Source organism: Martes martes (assembly GCF_963455335.1).
Source record: "Martes martes genome assembly, chromosome: 11".
NCBI lineage: Eukaryota > Metazoa > Chordata > Mammalia > Carnivora > Mustelidae > Martes > Martes martes.
In genome coordinates, this window is record NC_137899.1 from 21,380,283 (window position 1) to 21,401,434 (window position 21,152).

At 36.7% G+C, this 21,152-nt stretch overlaps 1 protein-coding gene across 1 annotated transcript in view; it reads left to right on the forward strand.

The window, feature by feature from the left end:
- Nucleotides 1-17,990, forward strand: part of SYPL1 (synaptophysin like 1) — a 23,985-nt gene extending 5,995 nt beyond the window's left edge. The window contains exons 3-6 of the mRNA XM_080817920.1: nt 8,276-8,397; nt 9,614-9,821; nt 14,595-14,780; nt 16,401-17,990. Coding sequence (XP_080674046.1) covers nt 8,276-8,397; nt 9,614-9,821; nt 14,595-14,780; nt 16,401-16,535 — 651 coding nt within the window. The 3' untranslated portion in view covers nt 16,536-17,990. The remainder of the gene's footprint in view (nt 1-8,275; nt 8,398-9,613; nt 9,822-14,594; nt 14,781-16,400) is intronic.
- Nucleotides 17,991-21,152: the final 3,162 nt, after the last annotated feature.

The window sequence follows — 21,152 nt, forward strand, 5'->3', positions numbered from 1 at the left end:
TAAGATGTGGTATTTGCAACCATGTAGAAATAACTGTAAAACTACTAGACAGGGACAGAAAAAGGGGGGAAAAACTGTAAATTTGAGCCTACATCAGATATCTTAAAACACATGAAGAAAACTAGTTTTCACTTAAAAGTTCAAAAATCAGTGGCACAAATGCACTTCAGGACAGCCAGCCAGATCAACAATCAAGATATGGATTTACTCCAAAAAACATAAAAGTAGTACAGTCTGAAATGATTTTAAAATAAATATATTTAAGTTCCCCAGAGATTTCTAGTTCCTTATTCAGTAGCTTAACAATTATTTAAGGGTGAAGGTGCCGTAATGGTGCTTGCAACAGGATCACCTGCCTGGCTCAGTGGGTAGAGCATGCAACTCTTGATCTTGGGGTCATGATTTTAAGCCCCATGTTGGGCATAGAGATTATTTAAAAATAAAATTTTAAAAAAGATATTTTCAACATGTAATAGTTAAGAGTTAGCAAAAAAAAAAAAAAAAAACCTTCTGTTTCCTCCAGCAGGAACAGTTAATTTCTCATGATCCAAATTCTTAAGGGTTATGGAACCGTACTAGCAGGCTATTTAGAACTTTCTAGGATTGTACTTTACAAGCAGAGGGAGATCATAGAAGAATGAAGCTGAAGCAGTTTGTACCGGACTTCAGTGCTTGGTTCATAGTGGGAATAAACTGAAATAGCAGCATCGATAACAAAACATTTTTAAGAATAAATGTCTTTTGGGGCTCCTAGGTGGCTCAATTAGTTAAGCATCTGTCATCCACTCAGGTCATGATCCAGGTTCTGGGTTAAGGTTAGGAGCCCCTCATCAACCTCTCTGCTTAGCGAGGAACTCGCTTCTCCCACTCCTGCTGTGTGCATGAGTGCGTGCATGCTCTGTCAAATAAATAAATCTTTTTTACAATTTTTAAAAAAATAAAAATGAATGGGGGCACCTGGGTGGCTCAGTGGGTTAAGCCTCTGCCTTCGGCTCAGGTCATGGTCTCAGGGTCCTGAGATTGAGCCACCACATCGGGCTCTCTGCTTGGCAGGGAGCCTCCTTCCCCTCTATCTGACTGCCTCTCTGCCTACTTGTGATCTCTTTCTGTCAAATGAATAAATAAAATCTTTAATAAATAAATAAATAAAATGAATGTCTTTAGTAAATGCATGAGGACTTTAACTCATAAAAATCAGTGCTTTGGTTCTAAGCATCTGATCTTACTGATTGTAAAGGCAAACATGCCGTGACAGTTCATTTTCATCACTGAGTGGTTCTTTCATTTAGTAAAACAGCATACATTTGATTTGCATATAAACACTCAAATACAATGTACTTTTAGTCTATTTCTGAAGATGTCAATTATGTCAGTTTCTAGACTAGACCTCGGACAGAAAGAAATTTAAGTAAATGATGTCAGATTAATGATGAAACCCAATAGCAGTCAGAAACTTGTAAAAGATACCCATATATAGAGGAGTGCCAGTGTTCTCTGAAGAAGCATTAGTGAGTTGAGCAGGGTCTAGAAATAGGATCGAGGACTGGAACTCTGGCTATAGGCTAAATAACTCATTGAAAATACCAGGGGTCTCCAAACTTCTTTTTATCATGCATCCCTATCTGTAAAATTTTATGCATAGAGCCCCAATATGCATCCATAACTTAGATGGATATTTTACTATGTCAGCACCTTTTTTCTTTTTAAGTGAGCTAACTAAGGTCTTGAACTCATGACCCTGAGATCAAGACCTGAGCTAAGATCAAGAACTGAGCTGAGATCAAGAGTTAGACATTTAACTGACTGAGCCACCCAGGCACCTCAGTATGTCAGTATCTTAAAGGCGTATTATATGCTTGGGGTAAATTTCATTCGTATTTTTAAATCCTTATTTCAACACTCATCTGATATATAAATACGTAGATACATATGCCATCTTCTTGTGCTCTAATTAAGTAGAATCTGTTTTTCCTTGGAATGTGGCTAATGAATATAGCACACATAGGGGGTTAATGCTTCTATTTTCTCTTTTGGGTGTGAGTTTTTGTATTATTAGTCTGTAGTTTCTTTGAAGACATTTTTAAGCCATTGGTCTGGGTTGGTTTGGTTAAAATTAGATAACTTACTCCATAAACTCACTTAGGCACATTCACATTGTAATACATGAACACTAAAAGGGAAAGAATACGTGAAGGTATCCCTGTCCTTACATGTCATGGGACTCCTCCTGCCTTCAGGATACCCAGCGTGTGGTACTGACATGTGACTCGGACCTGCAGATCCAGCATGGGTTGCAGTGATGTATTAACTTTAATAAGGCTTTAATTCCTTAAGTCTAATGTAAATAGAAGTTCAAATATTTTCTTCTCATATACCAGTTAGTTGACTACTGCCGTTTATTTTGGAGAGTAGTGTTCTAGAGAACCAAGCTGAAATGTTAACTTCAAAGTTACAAACCTCAGAATTCTAGTGTCTGTGTCTGGTATTGGTCTGGTGGGTAGAGTGTTAAGTGGTACTGTTCCTTTGGCAGCTTGAGACTGTCATAATGAAATATGGAACCTTTTGACCTGAGTAGATGCTTGCTGTCATCCTGTCCTTAGATTCTTACTAGTTACTCTACATACAGAATTTCATGCTAGCAGTTTTAGCCATTCTTCATGGAATGGAGAGGAATGGGAAAATGCATTTCATAAGTGGTAAGGCAATAGAAATGAACATGCCAGTACTCCCTTGTTTGGACGAGGAATACAAACTGAAGCGCGCATAGGAACCACCCACATAAAGTAAGTGAGTGAAACAAGCTGCTTGGAAGAAAAACAATAGTATAAGCTCATTGATTCCTGGTAACTAACATGCATCCTGAGGATTGTTGAGACTGTAGAGTGGCAACAGTCTGGAAAAAGCACATGCCCCGTCTTACATGTCATCTGTCACTCAGTTCCACGTGGTTGTTGCTTATGGGAATATGGGTCTGATGCTGCCATATTTTCAGTTTCCCCACAGTAAGGGAAAGCAGTAAATCAAATTTTTATGTGCAGTATGCTGGTATTAAAATAAACAATAAATTCATTTTTTTTAATGAATTCTGGTAAGATCACACAAATATTACCTGTAGGCCAGGTTTCACCCTGGGCCTCCAGTATATAACTTCGAATTTAAATCAAAACAGCAGTAGAGAAGAGGGAGAAGTGAGATAGATCCTTTACCCTCAGGTTGTTTTGTAATTCATATAGTAAAAAGTGTCTATCTTGTCCCTTTTTCCCATGAGATAAAGACCAGAATTGCAAAGATGACATTTATTTATCCTTGTAACAAAAAGATAGCTTTGAAATAACCTGAAATATGATTTTATTTGTATATTATTAGAAATTGGTTTTTTCTTTAATTAAGCAGTTATTTAATGAGCATTTGCTATGTGCAGATGCTACCTCCTTCTAGGTAGGCACTGAAAATCTTGAGTAAGACCAAGTGCAAAGACATGACAGTCTGCCAAGGGACAGGGAAAGGCATTGGGCTTAAGAGCAATAAGTACAGTATGCTGTTTATTTACTAATTTTTAAAAAAGATTTTATTCATTTATTTGACAGAGAGAGAGATCACAAGTGGGCAGAGAGGCAGGCAGGGGGGGGGGGAGCAGGCTCCCTGCGGAGCAGGGAGCCCGATGCAGCAGATGCAGCAATGCAGCGCTTGATCCCAGGACCCTGAGAACATGACCTGAGCTGAAGGCAGAGGCTTAACCCACGGAGCCATCCAAGTGCCCCTACTAATTTTTGTATTTAGTTAGAAACTAGTTTTTATTTTTATTTTGGGTTTTGTTTTTGTTTGTTTTTTTTAAATAAGGCAAAACACAGGAAAAATGCCTATAGTGGAGTTAACGAACCCAAGTCTATGGCAGCCCAGGAGACAGAATAGTTCTACCATAAGAAACTGGGTAGGGCCTTTAAGGTGAGCTTGTCAGAGAACAATTGAGGGGGGTGGGGGGACAAATCCTGGCAGAAGAAACAAATACACTGTAAATACACGATGTGTTTGAGGAGCAGTAGTAAGTAGTAGTACAGTGCGACAGAGTTGTATAGTACCTGGCCGGGAATATAGTGCGTATAAATCTGGAAGGATGAGGTTGAGGGTACCTAAGCCATGCCTGTTAGGCCAAATGAAGAAGTTTGAGCTTTTTTTCTTTTCTTAAATTTAGTTCTGGAAAGTCATTGAGGAAATCCTTTTAAACAGGGGAGTAACGTGACCAGATCTTGATTTCAGATCAGTGTGACATCACTCTAAAGCACCTGTTCAATAGAAACAGAATGCAAACTACAAATGCAAGCCACATAATAATTTTAAGTGTGTTAGCCACACTGAAAACATGAAAAGAAACAGGTGAAATTAACTTTAATATTATATTTTATTTATAAATCCAAATATTGTTTTAACAGGTAGTCAATATAAACAGTTATCAATGAGATATTTTACATTTTGTATACTAAATCTTTGTAATTCATTGTCTACTTGACACTTACAGGTATCTTAATTCAGGCAAGCCATTTTTATTTTATTTTTTGAAAGATTTATTTATTTTATTTTAGAGAGGGAGAAGGAGCATGGGGAGATTTGTGGTTTGCAGAGGTGGAGGGAGAATCCCAGGCAGATTCCCCGCACAGAACCCTACACAGGGCTCAGTCTCACACCCCTGAGATCATGACCCGAACCAAAATCAAGAGTCAGATGCTTAAAGGACTGAGCTACCCAGGTGCCATGAGACAATCCATTTCTAAAATGCTCTACAGCCACATGAGCCCATGCTACGGAAGAGATTAGAAATGAGAGGAAGAGTCTGTTGGTTAGTCCCCGTGAAAAATGGTGAGGGCCTAAACAAAAATAGTGTAGTGTCAGGGGTGGTGTAGATAAGTAACCAAAGCTTTTTAAAGAATGGCATCATAATGTATGAAACGTAAGCAACTTTTTTTTTCCACTCAGCATTAGGTTTCTAGGTTTCATCCACATTGATGTGGGCAGCTGTAGTTCCTGTATCTTCATTGCTTTAAAACTTCCATTGTAAGTGTAAACTACTATGTTTTATCCATTTTCCTTTTGCTCCACTTCTCTATTTTGATACTATAAACCATGTCACTGTGAACACCCTTGTGTGTGTTCTGTAGTACACATGGGTGAGAATTGCTCTCAGATCTATATACTAGTAGATACTGATCCTTTGTGACATTATGCAAATACTTTGACCTGGTTTGTAGCTTGTTTTATGTTCAAAAGCTGACTTGGTTTCTGAAGTTCTTTTTTTGTGGTTGAATTTAACCATCTTTTATGATTAGTATGTGTTTTTATTTTTAATCATAAGAAATTTTTCCTTCCTCTGTGATCACAAATTTTCTTTTACATTAAAATTTTTTAAAGACTCGCATTTTGCATTTGTCTTTAGCCCATCTGGACCTGCCCCCCCCCACCCCAGATTGTGTTTTGTTTATTAGAGAGAGAGAGCAGGAGCAGAGGGGAGAGGGAGAAGCAGGCTCCCCGTGGAGCAGAGAGCTCAGCATGGGGCTTGATCCCAGGACCTCTTGACCTGAGCGGAAGATACTTAACTGACTGAGGCACCCTGGTGCCCCTGGACCATTTATTGAAGTCCTGTATTAGTTATCTATTGCTAAGTTACCTATTGCTAAGACCATGTATTAGTTATCTATTGCTACATAATAAATTACCCCAACCTTAGCTCTTAAGACAGTGGGTCAGGAATCTGGGAGCGGTTTAGCCTGAGGGCTTTCAGCCCAGAGTCTCCCTGTTTGCAGTCTAGCTGTTGGCTGGGTTTGAGTCATCTCTAGCACCCAGCTCACTCACATGGCCTTTGGCAAACCTCCAATGATACACTTGCAGGCTCACTCACATGGTTGCTGATAGTCTGTGGTTCCTCATCACAGGAGTCTCACTGTAAGTTGCCTGAGTATCCTCCCAGCATGACAGCTGGCTTCCCCCCAGGCAGTGATTTCAGAAGAGAGAGGAAGACAGAAATTGTAGTCTCTTTATCACCTAGTCTTGGAAAGGATGGATGTCTCCCATTCCTTCGACCATATTCAATTTACTAGAAGCCATCCACCCTTAAAGGGAGGAAAATTAACCTTTGCCTCTTGCAGGGAGGAGTATCAGAGTTAGTGGACATATCTTTAAAACCACCGAACTCCTTTCCTTGGTGATCTGCAGTGCCAGCTTTGTTAGATAGAATTTATCTAGTTACACGTAGGTCTCTTTCTGGCCTCCTTATTGTCCCATTGGTTAAATTTGTATAACCTGTTTCTGTTTTCTAATCCTAAATGGGTCTATGCCCAATTTTGTGGCCTCTGTTTTCATTCCTTACATGTGAACATTTATGTGTAGAGAGTATCCATTCTTCTGACTTTACCTATGAACGCTTAACTGAAGATTCCAAACTGTGTACTGGACATTACCTCAGACTCTTTGTATCTGTAACCAGACTCTTTTTCATGTATCTCTGCTTTACAGAAAAAAAAATCTTGGTAGTTGTGATCCTGGTTATGGCCTGATTCAAGGCCCTGTATTAATCCATGAGAGGCATTGTATCAGTGTTTAACATTATAGGCTTTGGTATCAGACCTGCACTGAATTTTATCTGTTTGCTAGATGAATGTGACCCTGAGCAAAACAAAGTCCCTGCCGTTGAGTTTGTGTTCTAGTGAAAAACGGACAAATACTTGAGTACTAATGGGCAGTGGTAATTACAGTGGCGGAAAAATAAAGCAGCATGAATTAAGGGAGTAAATACTGTGGGGTTAGGGCATTATTATTTAATATAGTGTGGTTAGGAAAGGCCTCTGATAAAGTTCTGTTGGAACAGGGAGCTGTGAAGTAGGAAGTATTCCAGGCAGAAACAGTAGTCAGTGCAAAGGCTCTATAGGAGAAGTTTACCCCTTATCTTTAAGGAATAGCAAGGAGACCCTTTTATATAAAGAAATTTGACAAGGGGAGAAGTAGCAGTCTGATTAGAATTATTAAGGGAAGAAAGGATCTGGTAAACCATTATATGAACTTTGATTTTTATCCAGAGAGAACTCAGAAGCCGTTAGAGAATTTTGAGCAGAGGATGTAAAGTTTTCTGCCTTGTATTTTTAAAAGATCACACTGGTTGATATATTGACGGTAGACTGAAGGAGGGACAAGGACAGAAGCGGGATTATTTAGAAGTTTGTTGGAATATAATTCAGGCAAGAGGTAATAATGGTGGTTTACATCAGGATGTTGCGATGATGTTGATCAGATTCCAAATATGTTTTTTAAATAGAGCCGTCAGAATTTGCTGAATGATTGAGCTTTTGGCCACTACACCGTATATAGGCTTTTTTGTTTTGTTTTGTAGAAAATTTAGAAGATACAAGTAGAAAAAGGAATTATTTTTATTTTCTGTTGAGAGGTGACCACTGTTGAAATTTTGATATATTTTTGTAGTGTGCCTCATATGCCTAGGCATAGACACAATGCACAATGCATGTGTAAATAAACTTTTTTAAATTAAGCTCTACCCCCAGTATGGGGCTCGAATTCACAACCCTGAGATCAAGAGTTGCATGGTCTACCAACTGAGCCAGCCAGGCACCACATAAACAAACTTTATTTGTAATGAATGTTTTTCAGTATCATTAAATATTTGCCAACTTTTTAATGACTGCATCATGTTCCATCCTATGAATGAATTACAGTTTATTTGATTTCATGTCAACATTTAGGAAGCTTCCAGGTTTTTCCTGTTATGTTATAGCATTTACAAGAACATTGCATTCTTTTAAGTATATGCATGATCAGGAGAACAAATTTCCAAGTACTTTTTGAGACCTGGAAATACTGAAATACTCAAATATGAAGTCGTGCAAACTCATGAAATAGCGTTTCTTTGCTTAGGAGTCTCTTGGCTTAAACAGTTACCATTAAAAATACTTCCAAATTACCCCCTTTTGATTTTGATACTAATAAGACTTCATGTGAATTTCATACTAAGATTTTAGTAGGTACACTGCAGTATGAACAGAAGAATTATTATATGGGCTGGTATACTAGCTTCTGTATTATACTCGGGAAAAAATCATTTGTTGACAGTTGGAAGTGAAATTTTAAGTGCTTTTCAGCATCTGCATTTAATTTGTAATTAAGAATTTCTAGAATGTTAGTGAGCCTGTTTTTAGTACTATATTTAGGTTTTAATGACCCATGTTTTGGGTACAATAATGCTTCTTCCCCCCCTTCTTGGTCTCACTTTGTATAGATTGCTTCTATCTTTGCTTTTGCCACCTGTGGAGGTTTTAAGGGCAAAACAGAAATTCAAGTGACTTGCGCTAAACTTCATGAAAATAAAACGATTACAGCTGCTTTTGGTTATCCATTCAGGTAAGGCATTTATTTGTTTTTATAGTTGAAAATTTTTGCTTTCATATTGACTTTTTGAGATTTCCAGCAGTTTGTGTGGGGGGAGAAAATTTTAAATTGCACATATGCTCATTTGTAAGTGGTGATCATTGCTCTTCAAACTGTGGCATGTGGACCAGTGTCTGTCTGCAGACTGTGTTCCTGGCCTGTGAGGAATTAAGTACGGAAAACAAAAGGAAGCATTTAGAAACTTTTATATGACCTTGCCTTGACATTTTTATTCTGTCATCCCACAGTGAATTGAAAATTTAAAAACAAACAGTGACTGCTCCATCACCTTAGAATGAGAAGCCATGATATGGAAGCAGTCACAGCTTAAGAAAATTCAAACTTCTCGTGTATTTGCAATTACTAAAAAAATAAGCATTCTTTATATCATTTTAAGACATGTATTTAAAGGAAGGAGTTTGTGTTTCTTAATTTTCTTACTCAGACGAAAATGAGTATTTTATGAATTCTTCTGTTTAACTTAAGTGTTTATTGAAGAGCTTATTGAGTATGTCCTGTGTTTAAGCCATGGTGTAAATCTTCTTCCATGTACTACTTACCTGACCTCTCTAGGACTCGAAATCTCTAGCCACTGAGTGAGAACTTTTACCTTTTAAGGTTGTTTTGATGATTAAATAAACCCTTACAGTAAAAATATGTCAGATAGCAAGGGCCTGGTAATGAATCATTGCCACTCCATTTCCCAGCCCTTCACTTAAAAAGTTCCTGTATGAGGAACTGTTATGGCACATTTAGTGATAAGTGTTTTTGCAGTTTATAGATAAGGAAATTTGAAAACAATCTCAAGTTAGCAGCTAATTAATCTAGGGTTAAAATGTGAATCATAATTGACTCTCCTGATGCTAGTCACATAGACTCTCCCTCCTAGAACAGAATATCATGTCTCAAATTGCAGACTGTTTTGTATCAGCTCTCTTAACCTGCTAAGTTCTTATTGCAGAAAGATAGTTTCTGGGTGTGAAAGTGTTTAATGGGATCTATAGTCAGTCTATTATAAACCAATTATAAGGCATAGTTTATGTACATTTCTTAGGAAATTTTTAATTTAAATATTTGAATTTTCTCCCCAAAGGAAAATGTGATATATTTTGGGAGTGTTTTTTGAAATATCGTTTCAGTATTCTAGTCCCAAGTCATTCACAAATTTATTTGAGCCTTTTCTTAATAGGTTGAATGAAGCATCATTTCAGGCACATCCAGATGCAAACGTGTGTGATGTAAATTGGAAAAGTTATGTGCTTATCGGAGATTACTCTTCCTCCGCACAATTCTATGTGACGTTTGCAGTCTTTGTCTTCCTGTACTGCATTGCCGCTCTTCTGTTCTATCTCGGTTATACGAGCATGTATCGGGATAGTCGAAAACTTCCCATGATTGTAAGTAAACACTTTCTTTGTTTACAAAAGTCGTATATAAGTTATATTTGGAGTTGATGTAGATTTTCTTACGCTGGAAATGAAAATTTGTGACATAAACCAGGTAAACGTGTTTTGATCTGTGTTTACCATGAGGTTGAGCTTTCTCTGGTTGTCACATTGCACCTAATTCTTTGCACCAGTTTGCAACACCTTCTCTGTACTCTAGGGCATACAGAGGTCTGTTTGTTTCTCGGTCTCACTTTAACCTGGAAAGATCTCAAACATACAGAGTATGTTAGGTTGCAGGTAGAGAAATTAAGTAGAAATTAATGCCTTTAATTTGAGGAATTGCTGACCATACTAGTAGTCTCATGATGGTGTTCCTACTTCTTACCTTTTTTCTCTTTTCTCAAAGACTTCCTTTATGTCTCTGCAGTGTTTTATTGAGCTTAATAGTCATCATCGGAAATCAGCAAACTGGTCCACAAACCAAATCTGATTCATTGTGGGTTTTATTTTTTTTTTTTAGTTAATGAAGTTGGTTTTTTGTTTTATAACACAGCCATACCTAAACATTTCCATGCTGTCTATAACTGCTTTCATAATACAGTGGCAGAGATAAGTAGTTGTGAGAGAGATCAAACTTATTTACTGTCTGGCCCATTTCAGGAAATGTTTGCTGACTCCTGATCTATATTCCTAAATTCCTTAATTTAAAATCTGACTCAGATAATTCTATAAGAATTAGAGAATGCTCACTAATGATGTTCATGAGCTAATTTCGAATCTTGGAGATGGCAACAAAGGATTTGGATTTGAAGTCCTCTAACATCTTTCTTGGCTTCAGGGTCTTCTGAGCTAGAAATAAAAATAATCTCCGAGATTTAAGTAATAGAATCTCCTCTGGATTATTGGTGCAAATACAGATAAGCTGTTGTTTTAAGCCAGAAGTCCACAACAAAAGAATAACTACAAAGTCAGTATCAAGTGTTATTGACTTGAAGAGAGAATAGAGGTGCTTTTGAGATACCAGTCATTTATATCTTGAGAAAACTCTGTCATCTCCTGATTATTTGTGAAGTTACTTTAAAGGGAAGGCTAGTTGGGTATGAAAAAATTATTAAATAAGATAACGGGTTTTATTTCTTATTTATTTTTAATTTTTGCTGCCTGGATCATAAGAATACAAATGGTAAGTAAGGAATAAAACAGTCTGCTAAAATTCTTATTTATTTTGTTTCTTGTATCTGAGAAAAGATTCTTAAAACCTGACGTTTTAATAAAATATTTTCTTGGACGTCTTTCAAAAAGATGGGCATCAACTATTTTAATTTGCAGTGCTTAACCAACAGAAATTACATATGAGGAATCTGTAACTTCTGTAGACTTTCCAAGACTTACTTAAAAAGGAAAGGTAGAGGGGCACCTGGGTGGCCCAGTCGGTTAAGCCTCAACCTTCAGCTTGGGTCATGATCTCAGGGTCCTGGAATCAAGTCCCATCTCAGGCTCCCCACTTAGCAAGGAGTCTGCTTCTCCCTCTCCCTCTGCCCCTTTGCACCATTTGTGCTTTCTCCCCCTCTCTCTATCAAGTAAATAAAATCTTTTTAAAAAGGAGGGGGTGCGTGGAACTGTGGAGCACCTGGGCGGCTCAGTCAGCTAACTCTTGATCCAACTCTAATGCTGATCCAACTCAGCACCCAACTCTTGATCTCAATTCAGGTCTTAATCTCAGGGTCCTGAGTTCGCGCCCTGCACTGGAGGGGGATTCAAGCCCCCTGTGGAGCCTACTTTGGGAAGGAAAAAAAAAAAGGAATTATGATCATCGTATAGATACTATCTCCTGTTAAAATTTATAATTTAAATACTAAATGAAGACAGTTCTTGCCATTTTGTCATTATCCCAAGAAACTTTCAAGTTAACTCTAGAATGAGCCTTTTATTTTTCATATTTTGTTTAGTGAGCTTTTAAAAATCACACTTTCTAAGGCAGCATCTAAATCTACTTTTGTAGAGGGTTTTTCCATAAAAACTATAAAACTGATCTAGGTGCATCATTCAGAAAATCAAAAGAAATTTTCCGTCTTGGAGTGATCAGTTAGTGGTTATAGATAATCCAGAACTAGCCCTTTAAGTGTTTTTTGTTGTTGTTGACACAATATATAAAGGATGCTTATCTGTAAAAATTCAAGCTTCTAAATTAAATTTTGAATTCTACTTTTAATTTAACCATATAAATGTAAAAAAGTTTTCTTGAGGTACCCAAATTTAAAATATAGCCAAATAAGACATTGTTTTTTTTTAAAGTACACTTTGTTAATGAGGACATGCCTTTTTGGCAATGTTCTCAATTCTCTACTAAGGTATTTCTAGGAGCATTTCAATTGTGGCATTTTAACTTCCCTTTTTAAGTAAATATAGCATTTTTTTGGTTTTAAATAGCAGGAACTTAAGGGTGCTAGGCCATGTGGAGAATCAGAAATAATCCAAAAACCTGAAACCAAACAAAGATAAAGTATCCCAAATCCTAAACACCTGTCATGAATCCTGTCCCACTACTGTTGGTGCATTGCAGAACTGTGGGTGGGCCACATCCTAAAAAGAGAGTCCTGAGTAGGAGAGAGATGATCCTCAGAGGCCCTCATTTCTCCCACCTCTCCCTCACCGTAGGGTGGCTGTGTGCATCATTTTCAGAAAAGTTCCCCTGCTTTTGAAGTATAAGAATGTCATGCGAGCAGCAAAGAAGGCTTTTTGTTTTTTATTTTTTTTTATTTTATTTTAAAGATAGATTTTGTTTATTTATTTGTCAGAGAGAGATAGCGAGTGCACAGGCAGACAGAGTGGCAGAGGGAGAAGCAGGCTCCCCACTGAGCAAGGAGCCCCATGTGGGACTCGATCCCAGGATGCTGGGATCATGACCTGAGCCGAAGGCAGCCGCTTAACCAACTGAGCCGCTTAACCAACTGAGCCACCTAGGCATCCCGCAGCAAAGAAGGTTTAAAGAGCATAATCAGAAAAACATCAGAGTGTTTTTTAGTTAGGCAGTTGGAAGAAAGAAACCTGGAAATTAAAAGGACTTGACATATATGGGCCAAAGCTATGAACTTCAGCCCAGAGAGAACTTGTTTAAGGTGTGATAATCCTATACTATTTATCAGTACTCCAAAAGGCATTGTGTTTCCAGCACAATTTCTGTTTCTAGAAAATATCTACCTGCAGCGAAAGTACAGCTGAGTGCAGAAGTGAAAAGAAGAGTACTCCCACAGTGCAAAACATGGAAGGCGCATTTCTGTCCTTTTTTCTTTGATCTACATTTTTTTAAAAGAAGATCGGGAGCAGTGGAAAGCTCAAATGCAAAATGCAAATACCTCCTTCTTTGTAAAATTAGTCATTGTTTGGGTCTCTGATCACAAGGCATTTATTCATTGCCATCTTGACCTGGTGGACAAGCTATATATAGTAGAGTTCCTATATGTCATAAGTGGTGACTCGTTTAGTCTCAATAAATGACTAAAAGCTGGTTGGAAAAAGTAATTAAAAACCAATCAGATTTATGGGGGGGGGGGCGGTAGGGAACCACTTTTCTGATAAGCTCCAAAACCCATTTCTGAGCTTGCAGAGATTTTTGCTGCAGATGTGTAAGAACTCGTAGCTCTGGGTATACCTGAATGCTAAGAATACGTAACATTAAAATATAGAAATTTTACATTATTCCCACTTTGGTGGTTAATTTAAAGGAAAACCAAACAAGGTGGGACTTATACTTTATATTATACAAATGCATTATTTAAAAAGTCTTTAGATTTTTGTAACCAATGCTAGTCAACAAAATTTTAGTTCCCCAGCAGAACAGATTGAGTAAAGAGAATACATTTTTTTCTTTCTTCATCTTATTCAATAAGAAACTGTCCAGAATATTTAAAACTTTAGTCCTGTTCTTGGAGTTGTAATAAGTAGCAAAGACTTTAGAAGGAAATTACTAGTGAGAAGATGCCTTGAGAGATTTTTTTTTATTTGTCTTTAATATAATGAGTATTCTTAAAATTTTAGGGTCATGAATTTCAAAAGAAACAAGTCATCCTAGATGCGTGCTTTTCACCATTTCATTATCCAGATCATGGACAGCTAGATTTTTTTTTAAAGTTTTTTATTTGAATTCCTTCCAGTCATGGGGAATTGGATTTAACTGAAGTTAGAGTTTTGCCAGAAGAGTATGAGAAAACAGGAGAAGGTGAGGGAGTTGAGTGTGTGCAAGGGGTTATAACGAAGGACCTTAGAATAGAAATTAAAGGGGAAATGAGAGCATGAGTGAGGTTGAGAGAGATTGTAAAGTGGTAAAATCAGATTGTAGTCTCAGTGGGGTAAATGAATTTTTGAAGTTGGGGTGCCTAAAGGAGCATGCGCTGGAAAGAGAGATGAGACTGGGAAGTGGGTGAGGTGAAACTGGGATTATGCGGGGATAGAATTCTTGGTGATAACAGGATGTGAGGTGTGATCCTGGCAGTGCGTGGCTTAGTCAAGGCTGTGGTAAGGGCGATGTGAAACTGAGTTCTAGTGTCAAAATCTTAGACTGCTGAGTAGATGACTGAGTTTTGTTCACTGCTTGGGCAGTATGCTAGTCATGCTAAATAGCAATGTGTCCAATGCTGACTATGGCCTTTTTTATAAAGGATGTCATGTAGGCCATTTCTCAGTACCATAGAGTTCACTGTGATTTCAGTTCCATCATGGATTTAAAGTATAGTATTTTTAAATGAACTCTTCATCATTAACTCATACTTATTTTTACTTTAGGACTTTGTTGTTACTCTCGTTGCCACTTTTCTGTGGTTGGTGAGCACTTCAGCCTGGGCTAAAGCTCTTACAGATATTAAAATAGCTACTGGTCATGGCATTGTCAAGGAACTTCAGCCTTGCCATCAAGAAGTGATGTGTTATTTTGGCTCTGTGACTAGTATGGGATCCTTAAATGTATCTGTGGTACGTATGTGGTATTTATAAGATACTTTATTTCACTTGAGAAAACCAAAAACCTTACTAATAAAAGAAAGCAGTAGATTTTAATCAATCTTTCGATGAATGTATTGTTTGCATGTTTACTAAGATATCAGAACTCTAGCTACCAGATAGTTGTTACCTTTATAACAGTGAAGAAAAGTCTGTCAGGAAAATTATTACTTGTTAACAGGTTTGAACAAGATTGTGATTGAGTCTTTCTTTTCATTAAAATTGACTAGGCAAGACTTTTACCCAAAAGGCACTAATAGTCATCACTATCATTTATAAAGACTACGTGTCAGGCATTGTGCTAAGGGCGTTACATTACATTCATCTCGTTTAACTTATCCAGTAATCCAAAGAGGAATGTGGGAGGTAGGATTATTCTTCATTTTCCAACTGGGAAAAAAATGTAGGTCGTGTGTTAATTTGCTGAAGGTAACACGGCTGGTAAGTTGGCAAGCCAAGGTGGGGACCAGATCCAACTTAGAGCCAGTTCTCTGGTCAGACCTACTCTAGGTCTATGGAAGTAGTACTTTTATGGTTTCTTAAGTGATCTAAAAAAATCGGTATATATAAATTTAAATAATATTTAATCTGTTTTACCAAAATACAGATAAATGTATTACTAAATATGTGCTTAATATACAGCATATATTATGTTTAAGGAAGTCCTCTATCTTTTCAAGAAAATGTTTTTCCATGGATGAAGTCAGCATGCCTTGTAAAGTAATTTGGCCAAATTTTTGTGTTACCACTTTGTGATTTAAAAGTCTTTTTGGTGCATTTATATTGACCGTGATCTGAGATCGACAGTTTCAGAAATGTTGTTTCTGTATGTGAATATGCAAAAAATATAAAGCATTTGGCCTTCAGTAGTATGATACTACTCTCAAGCTCTTTACCCCAGTCTTATATAAGTCACTATTGTTCTTACATTTGGAGAAAAAAAAAATACCAAAAAAAGGGTAACTTCAGTTTATTCATCTCTGAGACTTTTATCTTGTCAGCTTTGTAACTGGGAAAACTAATTCCTTTTACGTTGATTAATGTAGGATGTGATATAAAGATCTTGTGTGACTCCTTTTCTCTTCTGCTGCAGCTGTTGGAGTAGGAGAGATAGTAAGCAGTAGGGGAGAAAGAAAGGATATAGGAAAAGATACCCAGGGGCAGGTTATAATCATTCAGATGGAGAAAAGTGAAAGCCCCCAAAGAAGGAAGCATGGATTCCTGTTCCTCTTCACCTGAAAGCACTAAAGTCTAATTGCAAAGTAATAATAGGGTTTTACTTATTTTTCTCAAATTTAATCCCATCTTCTTGGTAATGTTGAGCATGCAAAGATAAGCTTTCTTTTAGTCGTAATTTTATATGTTACAGATTTAGAGATGTTAGCTTTATTTCATTGGGAATAGTGATTATCTATACAAATTCGGCATTGAAATGGGAAGTCTTCTTTTTTTATTCTACTTTACATGTAGTTTACATTTTAATTGAAATAATGCTATACTGCCTGGAAATGTTAAATATTTAAAGGAAAACTAAGATGGGTATAAATTTTTAAGTAGATACTAGATTTTCATGTTTACTTTTCTCTTCCTTAGATCTTTGGCTTTCTGAATCTGATACTTTGGGGAGGAAATGCGTGGTTTGTGTACAAAGAGACCAGTTTACACAGTCCATCAAACACTTCTGCTTCCCACAGCCAAGGAGGTATTCCACCTCCTTCTGGAATGTAATTAAAGGGAGAAGTACACTGTATGAAATATACGTCTATACTATGACCTGTTGCCAACATCTTGAGAAGCGTTATTTGTTTCTAATAAAAGTCATGGCTTTTTCAATAAATTGGTGGGTTTAAGATTTTGCTGCTTTTTTATATAAAGCCTGTGCCTTTCCTAGAAATTTAAGATGTAAATGTATTCTCACATGTAAATTTGAAAATTCAGGGGCCTATTATGAGATGATACACATTTTTAAATGACTGGTTTATTTCTTTACTAAGTTGTTTGCCTTCCAAAGTGTTTACACCTTAAGCCTTAACATATATCTTCACTCAGAAAAGAGTTACATTTTCATATCATAATAGGAAGAAAATCTCTATTTGGAATATACACTACTGTAAGTTTGTACAGATCATATACCTAAGACCTGTCTTTGTTTAAGAAAGCCTTGATTACGTAAATCATATTTAGAAAAACATATTTAGTTCAGAATTTGTATCTGAACATTGTTTATATGTTATGAAAAATTTTTAATTGCAAAGACTGGTTGTATGTTTTATTTCTGTTTTCCTAAGCAACCTACAGTACTTAATAGGTGTACTAAAACTGTTTTGGGGAATGGGGTTTGGAAATTTCTAATAGATGTATAGTTAATTTAGTGATTCTGTCGCATGAGGTGTAAGCTTCCATTATGCTGGTTGTTTAATAGACTTAATGTATAAGTAGAAAGAACATAGTTCAGCTAGATATTTTCATATGTATGGGCATTACTCTCAGTGGTATTTGTTTGCTGTCCTTCGTTGCTCATCCTACTTAAGTGCAGGCTGAGACATGGTCTCCTTGCAAGTGGAGTAAAATAAGCCACCTGTTTTTGTAGACCCTTTCACAGGGTTAAAAAAAATTAAGATTTGCCTTTTACTTTGGAAACATTTAACATTTAGATTCAATGAAGTTGCTATTTTGAGTGTAGCATTGATATTGTGAAAATAAATGCAATTTGGAGTTCATGTTTCTTAATGTTCATTCTTATTTCATAAATAGATCATTAAGGAATTATGCATCATAAAGAGAAATTTAAGTGAGCTGTATTATGGGTGCACTGTCTTTGCACGCACATTTGGGTATATTCTGAATACAGGGATTATTCACATTTTGCTTCCTAATCTTTTTGTTGTACAGGGCCAGATTTCTTGTTCTTACCACATGATTGTTTATATGTGAAGCACATCTTGCTGTTGCCTTTATTTTTTGTTGCTTTTGTTCATGACAAGAATTGCCAATATGAGAATGTATATCTTTTATGCAACAAACTTAATAAAGAAGTTAAAAGAAAGAGTGCACTGATTGTTATATTACAAAGAAACTTTCATCTTAAAGGCAGGAACAATGCAAAATGGAACTCATTTCCAAAGTAGGAATAATTCTTTTAAATGTTCGGCAGGAAATAAAAGAGACAAAAAAATGCTTTGGAGATCCTGGTTCTATCCTTTTTTCTTTCAATCTTGTTTTAAAAATGCTTATTTGTAAATTTCAGGTTAAGTTTTTCTGATAAGCTTTCTCATTGTTTGTCAGCAAAGGTTCTGGATTAAGAGTGTATTCTCTGGAACCAAACTGCCTGAATTTGAATCTTGGCTTCCCCATGTACTAGCTGTTAACTTTAGGCAAATTACTTACCTTTCATATGCCTCAATTTGCTTATCTGAAAAATAGGATTAAGTATTGACCTCAAAGACTGTTCTTGAGAAAGAATTGAGTTAGTAAATATTAAGTCCTTAGAACAGTGTTCAGCAGTAGGTCCTTTATAAATGTTGGCTATGATTACTAACGTTTGATAGATTCTGATACAGAGATTCTTAACCTGGAGTCTCTAGAGCTGGAGAAGGGAATGTGGTCTTGGGCAGAAAGGCAAGGTAAGCTTCAGGATTATATAGATCTCCCTTTCTATTCCTCAGAGTCCTGGATGTTTTTAGCATTTATTTTTTTGTTGGTGGTAGTTGTACATAAAGTTAGTGACATTGAAACTTAATAGCTATTGAGATTACAGCAAATTCAGGAAGGAGTCCATTCCATTGCTTTTTTACCTTCCAATTTTGATTCTGATTTTGCATCAACATCACAGGGTTAAGCAGTTTATAGGATAATTTCCAGGACAGAAGAAGTAAAACGCTTTGGGATGCCTGGCTGACTCTTGATCTCAGAGTTGTGAGTTGGAGCCCCATGTTGGGTATAGAGAGTACTTAAAATCTTTTTTTTTCTTTAAAGTAAAAGCTTTGACTTACTAGGTAATAGGTTGCAGAGAATTATTTATAAACATCATTACTAATATTTTTGTGAATTCAGGTCATTTGGATAAAGTAATTTTTAACCTGCTATAAATGTTAAGGGCAGTGGTGCTTGTTATGTACTTTATGTTTCACACTTAATTTAAAATTTTTTAATTATATAGTATTTCAGATAGATAAGTATAAGTATGACCAAGTCCCCCTACCACTAGATCGAACAAATTACAACATTTTGTTTTATTTGTGTCAGATTTGTTGTTTTTGACTTTTTAAGGAAATCAAACATTATAGATACAGCCTTTTCCTTACTGAAATATAGTTAAATTTTTTGTACTTTCACTATTACAAGATAATACTGAAATAAACATTTTTGTGAGATGTGTGAAGGCTTCTGTAGGACATACCACTAGGAGTAGAACTGTTGGAATGTGAAATAATTCACATTTTCAGATATAACTTAGGTATTACAAGTTGGTCAGTAAAGTGCCTGTACCAGTTTAGTCTCCCACGAACAATACGTTAAGAATCCCTGTTGGCCCATATTCTTATCAATGTGGCATAACCTTGGCAACTTGATGTTGTTGGACTATTGCCAATCTGATGGGTTTGAAATAGTGTTTTTAATCTGTGTTTCTCTAATGACTATAGAGGTTCATGACCTTTCTGTATTTAGTGGACATTTAGTTTTCTCCTACTCTGAATTGCATATTCATGTCTTTTGCCAGTTTTTCTATTGTGGTGTTTCTTTTTCCTATAGATTTGAGGTGTTCTTTATTCTGGATACTAATTCCTTGACATTTATATAGATTGCAGCTGTCTTCTCCTTGTCCATGGCTTGTAATTTCACTTTATGATTTTTTTGGTTTCGGGGGGGGTTATTAATGATTTTATTTGTTTATTTGACAGAGAGAGACACAGCAAGAGAGAGAACACAAGCAGGGGGAGTGGGAGAGGGAGAAGCCGGCTTCCTGCCAAGCAGGGAGCCCGATGCGGGGCTCGATCCCCAGGCCCTGGGATCATGACCTGAGCCGAAGGCAGATGCCCAACGACTGAGACACCCAGGCACCCCGTCATACAAAAGGTTATCTTAACTCTGATTTAACTTTCTTCATGATTTGTGCTTACTGCGTCTTGAGAAATTTTCAATATGTTTTCTGAATGTTAGATTTGTTTTTTACTTTTAGATCTTTAAGCCATTGGCAGTGTATTTTTGTATATAGTTTGAGATAGGGATCTAATTTTTGTATTTTTCAATACTCATACCCAATTTTCATACTACTCTGTATTTAAAAGTTCATCTTCTAGGGGGTGCCTGGGTGACTCAGTCAATTAAGCAGCCAGCTCTTGGTTTTGGCTTAGGTCATGATCTCAGTCAGGGTCCTGGGATCAAGCCCTGCCTTGGGCTCCGTGCTCAGGGAGGAATCTGCTTAGGGATATTTTCTCTCCCTCCCTCTCCCTTCTCCTCTCCCACTACCTTCCCCCCTTCACTTGTGCTCTCGCCTCTAAAGTAAATAAATAAATCTAAAAAATAATAAGTAAAAAATAAGGGACACCTGAGTGGTGCAGTCGATTAAGTTTCTGACTCTTGGTTTCTGCTCAGGTGGTGATCTCAGGGTCCTCAGGTGGAGCCCCCACATTGGGCTCCATGCTCAGCACAGAGTCTGCTTGAGATTCTCTCTCCTTCTGCCCCCAACCCCTGTGCACACGCATTCTTCTCTCTCTCAAATAAGTAAATCTTTAAAAAAAATAAAAGTTCATCTTTTAGTCACCTCTGTCATATATCAAGTTTCTGTATTAATTGTAACTCTCTGTGTGCTCTAGACCAGCACCATATCTAGCCCTATCTTTCTTTAATAAGAATTACTGTCTGATAGGGTAAGTACCAGAGCACCATCATTATTTTTACTCAGTTGTCTCAGCTATTGTGAGCCCTGTACTCTTTTGTATAAATTTTAGGATCAGCTGGTCAAGTTCCCAAAAACGTTTGTGGGACCTCAGTTGAAAAGAATTGCATTCAATTGATAGATCAACTTAGGGAGATAATCACATTTATAATACTGAGGCTTCGTATTTATGAACACAATGTATCTCTCCATTTAGGTCTTTCATATCTATCAGTTATAATTTTCTACATAAAGATTAAGATTTACATCTATGTGTCTTATAGCCTTTGTTACTATTATACATCATAACGGTTAAGTTATATTCTATATTATCATTTCATTGCTGTTCTACAGGGCTTCTGACTTATCTATTGATTTTCTACAAGGTAACCTTTCTAAGCCTAGTTAATTCTAAAAATTTGTAGATTCTCCTACTTTTTATGTGGAAAATGATGCCATATATAAAA